The sequence below is a fragment of the Ruditapes philippinarum genome, unplaced genomic scaffold, assembly GCF_026571515.1.
Source record: "Ruditapes philippinarum isolate M1 unplaced genomic scaffold, ASM2657151v2 ctg3939_1_1_1_1, whole genome shotgun sequence".
Taxonomy (NCBI): domain Eukaryota; kingdom Metazoa; phylum Mollusca; class Bivalvia; order Venerida; family Veneridae; genus Ruditapes; species Ruditapes philippinarum.
Window position 1 is genome coordinate 331,813 of NW_026853802.1, and position 13,426 is coordinate 345,238.

A 13,426-nucleotide genomic window follows, 5' to 3' on the forward strand; every position below is an offset into this window, starting at 1 on the left:
ATTCAAATTAAAAAAAATTAAAAAAAATATATAGAATTCTATACCTATCAATGAAATTTTCAGTGTCAGTTCTAGTTAGGCGCCGCCATTTACAATGTAACTCAATGATAAAAGGCGGTGTATTCCGATTACGGATTAAATCTCAACTTTTCGGATTAATAATAATCGTCGAGTGTTCCGAGTGAAAACGGAAGTGGGTACATATAATACCGAATGACACCTTTAAAACGGAAAAATGAAAGGATTTTTTTACCGACTTCCCCGTTCATAGGCTTTGCCTAATTTCATATTAACATTATGTTATTTTGGGTATACTAATAGTTTCATATGAATAAATAGTATTTTATTGCAACTATATTAATTATTTCACATAAAGAATATTACAACTTAAGTTCAGGATATGTGACCAGGCTGTAAAAATATGCAAAAATAACGAGACGTATGGTTAGTAAAATAAATTTAGCCTTGATGTATATCATTATGTGCGGATCAAGAAAGAGAGCGACTCGCATTTAACAGAATCTCTGTTCTATTAGATTATCAACATTAGGTTATTTGTTAAAACAGTTATAAATATCAAGATTTTAAATAAGCTAGATTTATTGACACCCATTGGCAAAAATTAAGTGAATAATCATATCAATCTAAGTGTACGATGCTTACTTGGTACAAAAAGAAAAAAATCGAGATACAAAAAGAAAAACAAACAGTGCCCCACCTTCCTAAATTCTGATCTGCAATTTGTTTCACTCTCAGAAAATTCTTGCGTAAGTTTTCCTTTTTGAACATTTTTATTGATCCTTTTCAACTAAATCCACTATTAAAAATTATCCAGCATCTTCTCAGATGTCAAAAAAATTGGATAAATTCTTCCGGAATCATAATCGATGAAAAATGATTCCTGACTTGTTCCCCCGGAAGTAGAAAACAGTAGCCGGAAACATTTTTCACCAACCCTTGATGTAACAACATCATTGATTGGTTCATTATGATTGGATATATTAAGAAAGCCAATCAAAAGGCATAATCTTTAAGTAGTGAAAAAATGGCTGACATAGTCGAAAACGTGTTGCAAGAAGCAGCTGCTAAAGAGGCAAAATATAAAACGACAGAAGTTCACAAAGATATAGATCTCGATATAGATGAAGGGAATCTTATGACTTCAGATTCTAATCCAATAGATTTAAAAAGTTTCCGGTAGTATATATTATTTAAACTAAAACGATAATTGTCATATGATTTCGCGACAAGATTTGTAACAAAAAAATAGATTTTGAGCATAGTTTGCATGATTTCACTACATTTTGGTCGTCAGTTTCTATGTCAATTATAATATGAAAAGGGCAAAGACTCAAAGCGAGCTCCATTTGCTTTTAACGTGAAAAAGTATAAAATAATTGTTCTTTTTTTTTTTACATTTTCCGTTTTAAAATTGCCATTTGGTATAATTTATATACACTGCTTCCATTTATTCTGGTTCCCTGTCGTATTATTGTTTGCAGGGCACCAGTCTACGATTCCGTTTTCAATTAGAACACCTCAGCTTTTATTGTTATCTTGTAATTCGAAAAGTTGCGATGTGTCGATTCGGTACTTTGGATGAAAGTTTTCAAAACCATCACTATCTAGCAGGTACCGTAAAGCTCCCTTTGTGAGCAGCCCCTTTGGGCCAGCTCCACGAACTCTCTATTATTATTTTAATGCCATATCTCAAAAGGATGCCCTTTCTATTTTTCTTGGCACTGCTATAGCTGTACAACAACAACAACACAAACTTTATTAAGCTCAATCCATGATAACAAGCATGTGAGCATACAGCGAATAATACAAACAAAAATACCTTGTGAGGTCACATGACAGATTCTTTGCTTAACGGGGTTGACAAAAGTGATAGTGTGTTACTCCATTTATTTTTTTGAAAAGGACTATAAATTCCGTATGGACACTGTATCATAAGTAATGATACTGAATTCATTTGCTATTACATATACAGAGTCTGCTGACACTTTTAGTAAAGTAGTGAATCAGCACCAATGTGCTTTAATCTTTGAATGAGAAAATTTGGAGAAAACAAACCAAATATTCAGAAGCTACTCAGGGGTGCGTAATTACTGTGCCCGACTTGTTGACTCAGGACTTTTTGCCGGTGGACAAGTGGATTTTCACGAAGCTGTTGTCCGCAGACAAGTGAAATTTTTTAGTAAATAAAAAAAATGCAGAAATTCAAACTGTACTTGATCGTGAATGTAAAATTAATTCCATAAAAGTGTTTGTTAATCCGTGTTTACAATGCGTAAAATTTATCTGTACACCATCTGCAACAGCACAAATAAATCTGTACTTTACAATGCTATTTAACCCCGTATGAGGCCTCTCCCTTCTATTGGAAAACAAGCTTGGCAATTGGTTGTATTGAGTCAACCAAACGGTGCCTTAGTAAATAATGCGCAGCATCATATATTCAGTGATTCAATTATTTTGATACAAAAATTAAAAAATGGACTAATTTTTGTTAGGTCTGAAAATAAACTGAAAAGCATAAATCAAAAGTGCAGAGAGACAACGAATATGACCGCAAACGCATACATGTGTTTAAACTTTAAAGATATTTTATATTCGCTCTGAAAAGACGATCATTCAGCCTAACAGACTTGTCATGTTTGCGAATGTTCCTAAGGCCTTGGCCGTTTATGTAGGAAAATCATTAATAAGAAAGGACACTCTTACATCACATCAAATGTCGTTTAAATGTGTAATGTGCGTCTTAATACAAGTTTTAGCAAAACCCCAGTAAGCAAGGACCCATTGGTTAAATAAGGCCATTGTAATAAACTTTTTTTACTGTTTATTCGGGCAAGTGAACTTTAGCTGCAGACAAGTAGAAAATTTTAGTCCCACTTGTAAGTGGAAAAATTCCAAAATACCACACCCCTGCTACTATTTTAGTTTTACAACTTTTGATAATTGTTTATTGTAGAACTTGTGATAAGGAAGATACTGTTCTCTTAGATACATCTATACCCAGTTGCTAAGTTTGAATGCATCCAGATAAAGACTCCAGTCATTGTAAGATGTCTTTAAATGGTTAATTAGTACCCTGTATTTTCATCTATTTTCAGATCAAACAAGGAAAAGTTTCTAAAAGATTTATCAAGAGATAATACACAGATTCTAGTAAATAGCATATGGAAGGTAAATTAGATGCTTATTCTGTTAATTTTATAATTATGTAATTAACCTGAATGTTACAAATTTCTTAAATGTCATGCTTCCATTTTATGCATCCTGGTCAGTCTGCAGAGATCTGGCTCTTTACTGGTGGGCTGTGGTGGCACAGATGTATCACTTTTGATTCCAGCTAGGTTAAAAAATAATAACATGTAGCAAACTTACAATGCTCATATTGTTTGAAAATGCAATTTATTTTATGATTTTTGTGCCATTTAAAAACGTCAGAAATCAACCTGTTCTTGTAGTTGTATATGTCATTTAATTTATAATATTCTTACTTGAAAAGTAACCAGTATTAAGGTCTTTGTATGCAAATCAATTCTTGAATAAGGGTTACATAAACTGGTTTTATCAGTGATCTGACATAAAATCTGCTGAAATACTAGCTACCTTGCTCTATCTACCACTTGACGTTGTAACACTACAACTTACCTGAGACTGGCCCTGCTGTTATTTCTACATCATGTACATGTATTATTGTTGTCATTGCAGCTCCCAACACAGAGAGTAGAAAACATTGTTGCAGCACAGGTAATCATCTTACTCGTATTTCAAAAATTATGCGCTTTATCAAAATTGTAAATTCTGATAATTCTAAATGATGCTGTGCAAGCTGATTATTAACCTATTATTTTATGCTCAGATGTGAGCTTTTCTGTTTAAATGATTTCTGTTGACCATTGTGTGTCATATATTATATATCCACAATTTCTTTGAACATCATATTTTTCTAAACTACATGGTAGGCTTGTTCTACAGAAGTTTTATAAATCATGTCACTAGAGTGAAAATTGGCTCTGTATGGGTCACTTAGACTTAGTTTATGTAAACTTCATTAGGAAAACTCATTTCAGTCTTGTGTGAAAATACAATATCTAGAGCTTAGATATTTGGTATGTGTTACAAAAATATCACCTTTTGGTCCTTTACAAATGTTACATAAATTGTTTATATAGACTTATATAGGAAGAGGTGTTACTACTAGCAGATTACTGGTTTATACCGGGTTGCTATTACCAGCCAAGTGGATAAGATTGTCAACTTTGAACCACTTGCTCCAAATTACTGTGAGTTTGTAACCTTCCACGCAATCAAGCTAGCTTGTAGGATGTAATTGATTCCACTCGGGTGCCTGCTTGAAATATTGCACATGAGGTCCTCCCCCACCAGCAAAGCCAGGGTTTATACAGAATTAAACAAAAATGTTTTATTATTTTCAGTTACCGGATCCAAAAACTGCCATTCCAAGAGAAAAACCAGTAAGTTGCTAAATTTGCTCACATATTGTTGATGAAAAGAAACTACAAATAGTGATTAAATTAGTGGCGTTAGCAGGCTGGAGAGATATAACATTCTCCATTTTCTTTGACTCATGAACAGACTGAATAAATTCAAGTCTGCAATTTTCACCTTAAAACTTGTTTTAATTGCTCACCAGTCTTGAGAGATCTACCATTTTTCAGATTTATTTTAGATAGTAATAAGAGGATATTTTTTCTTTTGAATAAAATATGGAATATATTTTCACGAAACATGATGAAATTCCATATATTTTCGCAAGCTGGAACTGCAAGTGAAAAAATATAGAATTTATCATGTTTAGTGAAAATATACATGTATTCCATTGTTTCCAAAAAAATAACTTGCTTTTAGTTTTGACTTTGCCCACTCACATATTTATTTTTCATAATTGTTTTTTTAACAAATACAATATATATGGCTGATATAGCACCATAAAGTAAATTTAAAAAAAAACTATAATTCAGGGATCATGAAACCGATTACCTTTAAAGTCTGAGTCTGTAATTTCTAACTTTTTGTTTTCTCTATTCTTGAATGACCTCCCCTTTCCATAATTATTAGTCAACACTGTGAGAGGAAGCTATAAATACATGTAGAATGTGCTTGTCTATGCATATGGATTATGATAATCAGGGTTCTCACTAGGACTTTATAACATGGAGTCCATGGACTCCCAACGCTGAAAAAGTTGGAGTCCAAAAGCGCATCGCAATTAATATGTTAATTTACAGATTAGTCATTCAATGCTCACAATAGCATTGATGATATTTTGAATCTTCAAGAGACTTTCAAAGTTTATAGTTATTCAAAACAAACTCTGAACTACATAGTATAATTATTGTTTTGTTGTTAATATTTATTATAAAATTATTTCATTATAATGCATCAACACATGAAAATCGTTTTGTTTTTTTCACTTCTATACCAAATCAAATTTTATTCTGGTTAAATAAGTCCACTCTAAAGACAAAAAGTTTATATTTGTAAAAAAAAACGTAAATGTATATAGGCAGAGTTTAGCGGAATGAATAGGAAAATCGTTATTAATGAGATGATGAAAATAAATTAGTAATCCAAGAGTAAGTTGTAGGGTAGATTTTAAGAGTATTTTTGTATTAAGTCCCTATCTATTCACATTAAAAGTTTCATATTTATATAAACAGGTTCCTAAAGAAAAGACATTGACTAAATGGGAAAAGTATGCCAAACTGAAGGGTATACAAAACAAGAAGAAGTCACGCATGGTCTGGGATGAACCATCACAGGTATAACTGTTAAACAGTATTGTATATGTCACACTGACAACTTGGTATAGGATTAATCTGAATCCCTTTAAACATTTAATCAGTGAATTGTAAGAAAGGTGATACATAGATATATTTTATAGTTACTTTAACTGGAATAATAGTATCATATTTTGAATGATTATGAGGTGAATATCACATTAGCCAGGTTAATAGAACTTGAATATTTACAAGAATCTTTATACAATAAATGCTTAAATAACTGTATCTATGAGTGCGCTAATATCTGTTTAACTTCTTCAAAAAGGGTGTCTGTAAATGGCATATTATCATTCAGTGTCATTTTCATCAAAGAATTTACCATTGTCACAATGAATGTTAGTATGCTTATGTCTCCATGAACTTCATGTAGTAGGCTTTACTAACAGAATTGATACCTAATCCAAATGCAGGATGAACATATAAATTTTATTGCTGACTGCTTACTTCTTAATTTTCCTGCTTTGCAACTCTAGATCTTTTAAAGAGGAGCTGTAGGTTAAAACAGGTATGCCATTGATGTGTTTCTGATTTATAGATTTGCAAAAATTATATTGTGATCACTGGAGTTCAGGGCGTGCAGAAAGACCACATGATCATAGTATGATTTATGCAGACCTGTTAATCATTTAAGTGCAATGGTATATCTTTTAGTAAGAATTTCATTTGGTATATTTTCATAGTTGTCTGAGATTTTTTATTTATTAGAGATCATGACTGCTAGGGTGTACAGAAATCAATGAAAATCATCTTTGTTAAATCAGTTGGTCAGATTTGATAGAATTAGAAAAAAAAATCAAAATTACCAGATAGAGTTGTGTTTTGCCATAAAGTTAATAGAATTTCTATTTCAAAAATCTTTGTAAATATTCCTATAAAGATTGGTGAGTAGTAAAGTGCCATGATGGTTTGTTTAAAGCTTGCCACCTTGTCTTGTCTCTGGTTGTCATTTTTTGGCCTGGTTGCACATGTGCAAACCCGGGTTATAGTATGGTGAATGATGGGCGGCGGGTTGGCGGGCAGGCGGGGAAAAACTTACAGTTTTCTCAGCAACTACTTATCACAGCCTCTTGATATTTGGCATACAGCATTGACATGTAGTTCCATATCTTGGGATTTTATTTCAGGTCTGTTGCTCATCCACTTCCTGTTTACCTACTTAGTTAAATTTTCGACATTAATGGTCAGTGGTAAATTTTTTTTTTGTAACATCACAGCATCATGATATTTGGTATACAAATGCAACACGGCCTTTTCTGTCTTTGACCCATTTTTTATGATCTATTTCAGTCCTACAAGCCAAGATGGGGGTATCAGAGGGGGAATGATGATACTAAGGAGTGGGTGGCAGAGATCAAACAAAATGCAGGTATGCCTGGGTTATAAACTTAAAGGGATTTCAGGCAGGTTCAAATTTTGTGTAAGCCAAGTGCTTACTGAAGGTATTCTCTTTAACTTTCATGCATAGTGTCAGGTTCATATTTATAGCTGTCTGACAAAGGCCACTAACTCTTGCATGGATTTTTAAATGGAATTATGCCTCATTTCCATAGCCACAAAAGTTATGCGCGTGAAATGTAACAATATATGTTTGGGATCATATTGTTTTGGACACAGTCCATATTAGACTGTAACAAGCAAGGATTTTTACTGAATTGTTCTTCTTTGAGAACAGGCATCAGTCAGTAATTCTTCTGGAGCGCAATAAATAGTTGAAGCATGGTTCTCAATGAAGAGCTCTTGTTTATATCAATTGAAAAACTAAGTCAATATAATTTAAACATCTTAGGAATATTTCTTTGTGATCCTCTTAAGTTGTTCAGACAATTTCTCTCTATTTAGAACTGTTTATTGCCATGGCAATCAGGAAAAAAAACTTAATGTTAAAAAGCATGGTAAAATCACGGTAAGATTTTGTTGTTATTTCATGGAAAATATCATTGGGTGGCCATCTACTAAGATTGTTCAAATACCAGTAATGTCATGATAAAATGTTTGTATATACATGTACATAAAGCAATGAAATGAAATGATTTCTGTGATACAGATCCAAATGAAGATATATTTGGGAAGAGAAATACTGCTAAAAAAGAAAGAGTGGCAAAGAATGAATTACAGAGATTAAGAAATATTGCACGTTCACAAAAACAGAAAGGTAAATTTTATATATCTTATGTACAGTTGATAAATTGTAGTGTTGAATTCAATTAATTTCTTAAATCTTTTTATATGTTATTATAATTTCTTCTTTTTGAGAAGAGGGTACATATTGTTTTGTGGCATGATGTTGGTTGGTCTGTTTGTCCATCCATTCCGAATTGTTCCTGATCAAGAACTTGAGAACTCATAGCCCATTACCATAAAACTTCATAGGTGTATTGGTCTTGCGAAGAAGATGACCCCTATATGTTTTGGGGTCAAGAGCTCAAAGATCAATGTCACAATAACCTTGTATGTCAAAACTATTTCCGAGCAATAACTGGACAATACATGAGCTCTTTGCCCTCAGACTTCTTAGTTGCTTTGATCTTGGCAAAATTATGACCCCTATCACATTAACCTTGACTGTCATAACAAATTCTGACCAATAAGACTTTGAAGCTCAATCTTCATGGAAGCATTGGTCTTTGGCAGTAGATTACCGCTTTTGATTAGAGGGCTGAAAGATAAAGGTCACATTGACTGCCAAAACAGATTTCAAGCAACATTTGAAGTCATTTTATGACCCTAACTGTAGATTTTTGTGATTCAAATATTTCATCAAATATTATGTAAAGCAACAATGTTAAAAAAAATTAAAATAGTTATTGTTAACTGGAAATCTCATTTCTTACAGTACCAGGTGTGGGCTTGACACCTACAGAAGCTCCCAGCAAAGATTATCTGGGTAAAGCCCTGGCAGTTGCCAAGAAATCAACAGCCTCCATTGGTAAATTCACAGAAAATCTACCAAAAGAAAAACCATCAAAATTTTCTGGGAAGAAAAGAAAGGTTGGTATTTGTTTGGATGCAATAAAAAAGACATTTAAGTCAGTACAAATTTTCTGCTGTATTATTATTTATTATTCTGTAACATCACAGGTCACAGAACAAGTAACAATGATGATATAAAATAGGTTGCAAGTTAACAAATGAAAATAGTATTTCCTTAGTTCTGTATAAATAAATTGAGATGTAGACTGTGTGATTATAAACATGTGTATAAAGTTACAGCTAAAATAATGGTAAGGACAATTTAAAACAAATAATAAAAGCTTAGAATAAAAGATCATTCAAGGATTTGTCCTGATTTTCTGTTATATCCAATTTAAACATAAGTACTTATGCCATGTCAAAATCTTACCATACCAAAGGAAGGTTGATAAAAATTTCATTCAGGTGCAATGAATGTCAACATAAATGTTTGAGGATAAATTATAGAATTCACTAAAGAATTTGTTATTTAAAATATAACAAAACAAGCATACTAGAATTTATTAGGAGATACTGTTGTAGAATCAGATATTTATCAGATTTCTTCTCTTTTGAATTGTCAGCCTTGACTAGTTGCTCAGATTAGAACAGGTTCAGTTGCCATATGCTTACTTCTACAGCTGTATATAGTCATCTTGTAATAGAGTTAAATGATTAAAGACATTTTGAATTAAGTCATAGAATCAATATTTAATACTAATTGATTTGAAACTTCAGTTTGAACCAAATCATGGTAATCTGAAACAAGAAGCATCTCGCCAGCTTGAGATACTGAACAACCTTGGTAGTGACAGACCCCTTGTTGACAAAAATCTGGCTGCAAATCTACACAATAAAGAATGGGAAAGTGCAAGGTAATTTTAGTCTTAATATTTATACCTCCTCAAAAGTTGAGAATAAGAATATAGGGTAGATGGAGACAAGATGTGCCCTGTTAGTGTTAAAAGGACATTAAATGGACCTTTACAACTTTCAATTTCTGTCCTTTGTTTGATAAATGAATTTAATTTGTCTGGATCTTATCTTGAAATTATGACAGGGATTGACTACAGACTGTTAATGCACATCTGACTACTTTGAGAAGTGTCGGGGGACTAGAATTATTTCCTTTTTAGCTCACAAGAGCACACTGTGCTGATGGTGAGCTATTGAGATCACTTGATGTCCAGCATCTGTCTGTCTGCACTTACAAAAGTGATAAAAGGGGTTTTTGTACAAGTTGGCATTTTGAGATTCAGACTGTAGAAACTGTGTTAATGAAGTTCTCTTGTTTGAATAATCCATGCACACATTTCTTTTAACAACATCCCCTGATAAACCACTGAGTAAATATCTTTAAAACTAATTATAATTGTTATTTAAGAAGTTCTCTTAAAATTTTGTCCACAAAATTTTATTCCATACAGAACTCAGAAAAACTTGTTTGTTTGATTTTGACAACTTCAGTGATATTATTTCACAAAAGTGATTTTTTGATGGCCATCAAAAGTATGTGATAAGTTTAAAAAAATATAGCCACCAGGGGTAGTGTTTTTTCCTCTATATATGTGTTTTTAAGATAACTTGAAAATCTTCATCTTGTTTGATAAAATGTTAAAGTGATGTATCAGAAAATTTGATTATTTCATTAAGGACAAGATGTATGTTGCAGTGCCAAAAATCAAAGTGATAGAAAAACAGGAGTTCTTTGCAAACTAGCACGAGCTCGCCTTGGGCAGTACAATGTTGCATCACAACAGTATGACTGTTGAAGTAGCGACGCAATTATAATTAATTATAATTAATAAATAATAATAATATACATATTCATACAAATGGATTTATTACAAATACATATGATTCAATATATCACATTAAAATCATTCCGTGATTTGATAATGTAGTATACTGTATTTTGGTTGCGATCTTGTAGAATTATAAATTATAATAATTAATAGATTTAACTATTTTTATATGCCCGAAAGAATTTCAGACATATGTTATACCCCCTGGCGTCCGTCTGTCCGTCCGTCCTTCTGTCCGTCCGTCCGTAAGCAATTTGGTTTCCGGAGCATAACTTAAGTTCCATTTGGCCCACAGTATTTAAACTTCATAGGATGATTGTCCATATTGGGTAGAAGACCCCTTTTGATTTTGGGGTCACAAGGTCAAAAGGTCACGGTCACTATGTCCTTAAAACTGAAAACAGTGTCCGGAGCATAACTTAAGTTCCATTTGGCCGACAGTGTTCAAACTTCATAGGATGATTGTCCATATTAGGTAGAAGACCCCTATTGATTTTGGGGTCACAAGGTCAAAGGTCAAGGTCACTATGACCTTAAAACTGAAAACAGTTTCCGGAGCATAACTTAAGTTCCATTTGGCCCACAGTGATCAAACTTCATAGGATGATTGTCCATATTGGGTAGAAGACCCCTATTGATTTTGCGGTCACAAGGTCAAAGGTCAAGGTCACTATTACTTAGAAATTGAAAACAGTTTCTTGAGCATAACTTAAGTTCCATTTAGCCCACAATATTCAAACTTCATTGGATGATTGTCCATATTGGGTAGAAGACCCCTATTGATTTTGGGGTCACAAGGTCAAGGTCACCATTACCTTAAAACTGAAAACAGTTTTCGGAATATAACTTTAGTATCATTTGGCCTACTGTGTTTAAACTTCATAGTATGATTGTCCATATTGGGTAGAAGACCCCTAATGATTTTGGGGCACAAGGTCAAAGGTCAAGGTCACTTTTACCTTAGAATTGAAAACAGTTTCTGGGGCATAACTTAAAGTTCCATTTAAACCACAATATTGAAACTTCAAAGGAGGATTGTTATTTGAAAGAGGGAATACTTTATTTTACTCCCATGTCTTACAAATGCTTCATCTTTACTAAAAAAAAAAAAATCACTTTCGGGCATATAATGCTCCGCCTAGCGGTGCTCTTGTTTAGGAAAAAGTGGCTGAAAAATTCTCTTAATTTATAAGTGTCATTACATATTGTACTAGTATGTACCAAAAGCAGAATGTCATCAAGCATGTTTGACTATAAATGGTTTTAATGTTCTGTCTACTTGAAAAACATAATTTGCATCATCAAATTAAGATGTTTTAAGATCAAGACTTACTAGTATCAGTCACCAATGAAGTGAAATTTTAGGCATTTTATTAAAACTGTAGTACTTGTTTATGATTGAAACATTTTAAGCATATTCAATTGAAAGTGATTTATTTTAAATCAAAATATTGTAAGCTCCAGAGCGAAATGACTCTTTGTAAAAAAACTATTAGTTAACTTAAACAAATTTAATTTTAAAAACCTTTGTGGTATACCACATTTGTTTCAAGTTATTGGATATTGGATAAGTATCAAGAATCATATGTTGATTTGTGAGTCATACAAATTAAAAGAAGGTTCATGTATGAGGGAAGAGGTAGGTGAATGTGATAGTGCGTTTGCGACCAGCATGGATCCAGACCAGCCTGCGCATCCGCAGTCTGATCAGGATCCATGCTGTTCGCTTACCAACTCTATTTCAAGTAGAGAAACTGATAGCGAATAGCATAGATCCTGATCAGACTGCGCAGGCTGGTCTGGATCAATGCTGGTCGCAATTGAACTATGTTGGTTTTGTCATGACGCGGCTCATTTATTGTTTAAGCTTATTTAACATGTTGAGTTAATTATTGCAGAGCGAAAAGAAGACGAGAAGATCCAGATTCATTTAAGAAAAAAACAACCGGCAAAAGAAGTAACCAGGGCAAGAAAGGAAACTTAAGAAACTTTAAAGGAGGCAGTAAAGGTGGAAAAAGTGGAAGGGGTGGTAGCAAAGGTGGGGGAGGAAAAAAGGGGGGCAAAGGATGATTTTTTTTACTGTTGATATATGCATTGTAAATAAAATTATTAAGAATATTGTTTCTCGTACTGTGATTTGTTATACTAAATGCATTGAAAGTATTTTATGTCAAGCTGATGTTGCTTTTAAACAGGTTACTGAACACATAGGAAAAACACCAGTTTAAATAAGTTGTGTCTTCAAATTAAGGAAACATTTATTTTCCATATTTACTGTTTACCTTAACTGGCATGGATTGCAGGAGGGGAAACAGACAGACTTTTAGGATTTATTTACTTTTGCTTGTTCTGGTATCCATTTTAATGTCATGTTCATTTTATAATGTACTGAGCACTCTATACATAAGAACCCTGTACAAGTAATAGTTGTTTGTCTACTTTAAGTGAACTTGTAGTAGAGTTTGTGGCTAAGGTCTACTGTTGTAAGAATCCAGAAAACTTTTGGTCAAAGGTTAGGTTAGGACAATATAAAAACTTGTAAATTGTTATTCTATAAAAACTTGTAAATTGTTATTCTATAAAAACTTGTAAATTGTTATTGGTGCTTAGATATGAAATATAATTAAATTTGATGGGACAAATGACTTGATTTGTTCATCAGAATGATGAACCCATACATTGAAATATGGCTATTGTATATTATTTTGAGTCTTCCAAGTTGCAAATTACAATATAGTAGCATAGAAATTCAAACAGAAATGAAATATATCAAGTTTCTACTTCAATGACACTGGCATCAAATTGGCATCTCTGTTGACAATCTCAATGTTGACAGTTTATTATACCAGTAAA

General features: G+C 32.7%; 2 protein-coding genes across 8 annotated transcripts in view; one reads left to right on the top strand and one right to left on the bottom strand.

Annotated features, from left to right (window-relative positions):
* The window catches only part of LOC132737955 (rho GTPase-activating protein 44-like), a 33,104-nt gene extending 32,163 nt beyond the window's left edge, over positions 1-941 (bottom strand). For 4 of the 7 annotated variants that reach the window (XM_060725345.1, XM_060725343.1, XM_060725344.1 and 1 more), the window contains exon 1: positions 719-940. In XM_060725345.1, coding sequence (XP_060581328.1) covers positions 719-789 — 71 coding nt within the window. In that variant the 5' untranslated portion in view covers positions 790-940. Of the gene's footprint in view, positions 1-718 lie in introns of all 7 variants that reach the window. The other 3 variants (XM_060725341.1, XM_060725340.1, XM_060725346.1) reach the window with 2 other exon arrangements.
* Positions 942-1,019: 78 nt separating this feature from the next.
* On the top strand, positions 1,020-12,691 carry LOC132737958 (ribosome biogenesis regulatory protein homolog). The gene is made up of 10 exons (XM_060725349.1): positions 1,020-1,197; positions 3,120-3,192; positions 3,724-3,762; positions 4,452-4,490; positions 5,697-5,798; positions 7,107-7,185; positions 7,864-7,971; positions 8,653-8,807; positions 9,507-9,643; positions 12,472-12,691. The coding sequence occupies exons 1-10, from the start codon at positions 1,046-1,048 to the stop codon at positions 12,641-12,643; spliced, it is 1,056 nt and encodes a 351-aa protein (XP_060581332.1). The 5' UTR covers positions 1,020-1,045; the 3' UTR covers positions 12,644-12,691.
* The last annotated feature ends 735 nt before the right edge of the window (positions 12,692-13,426 follow it).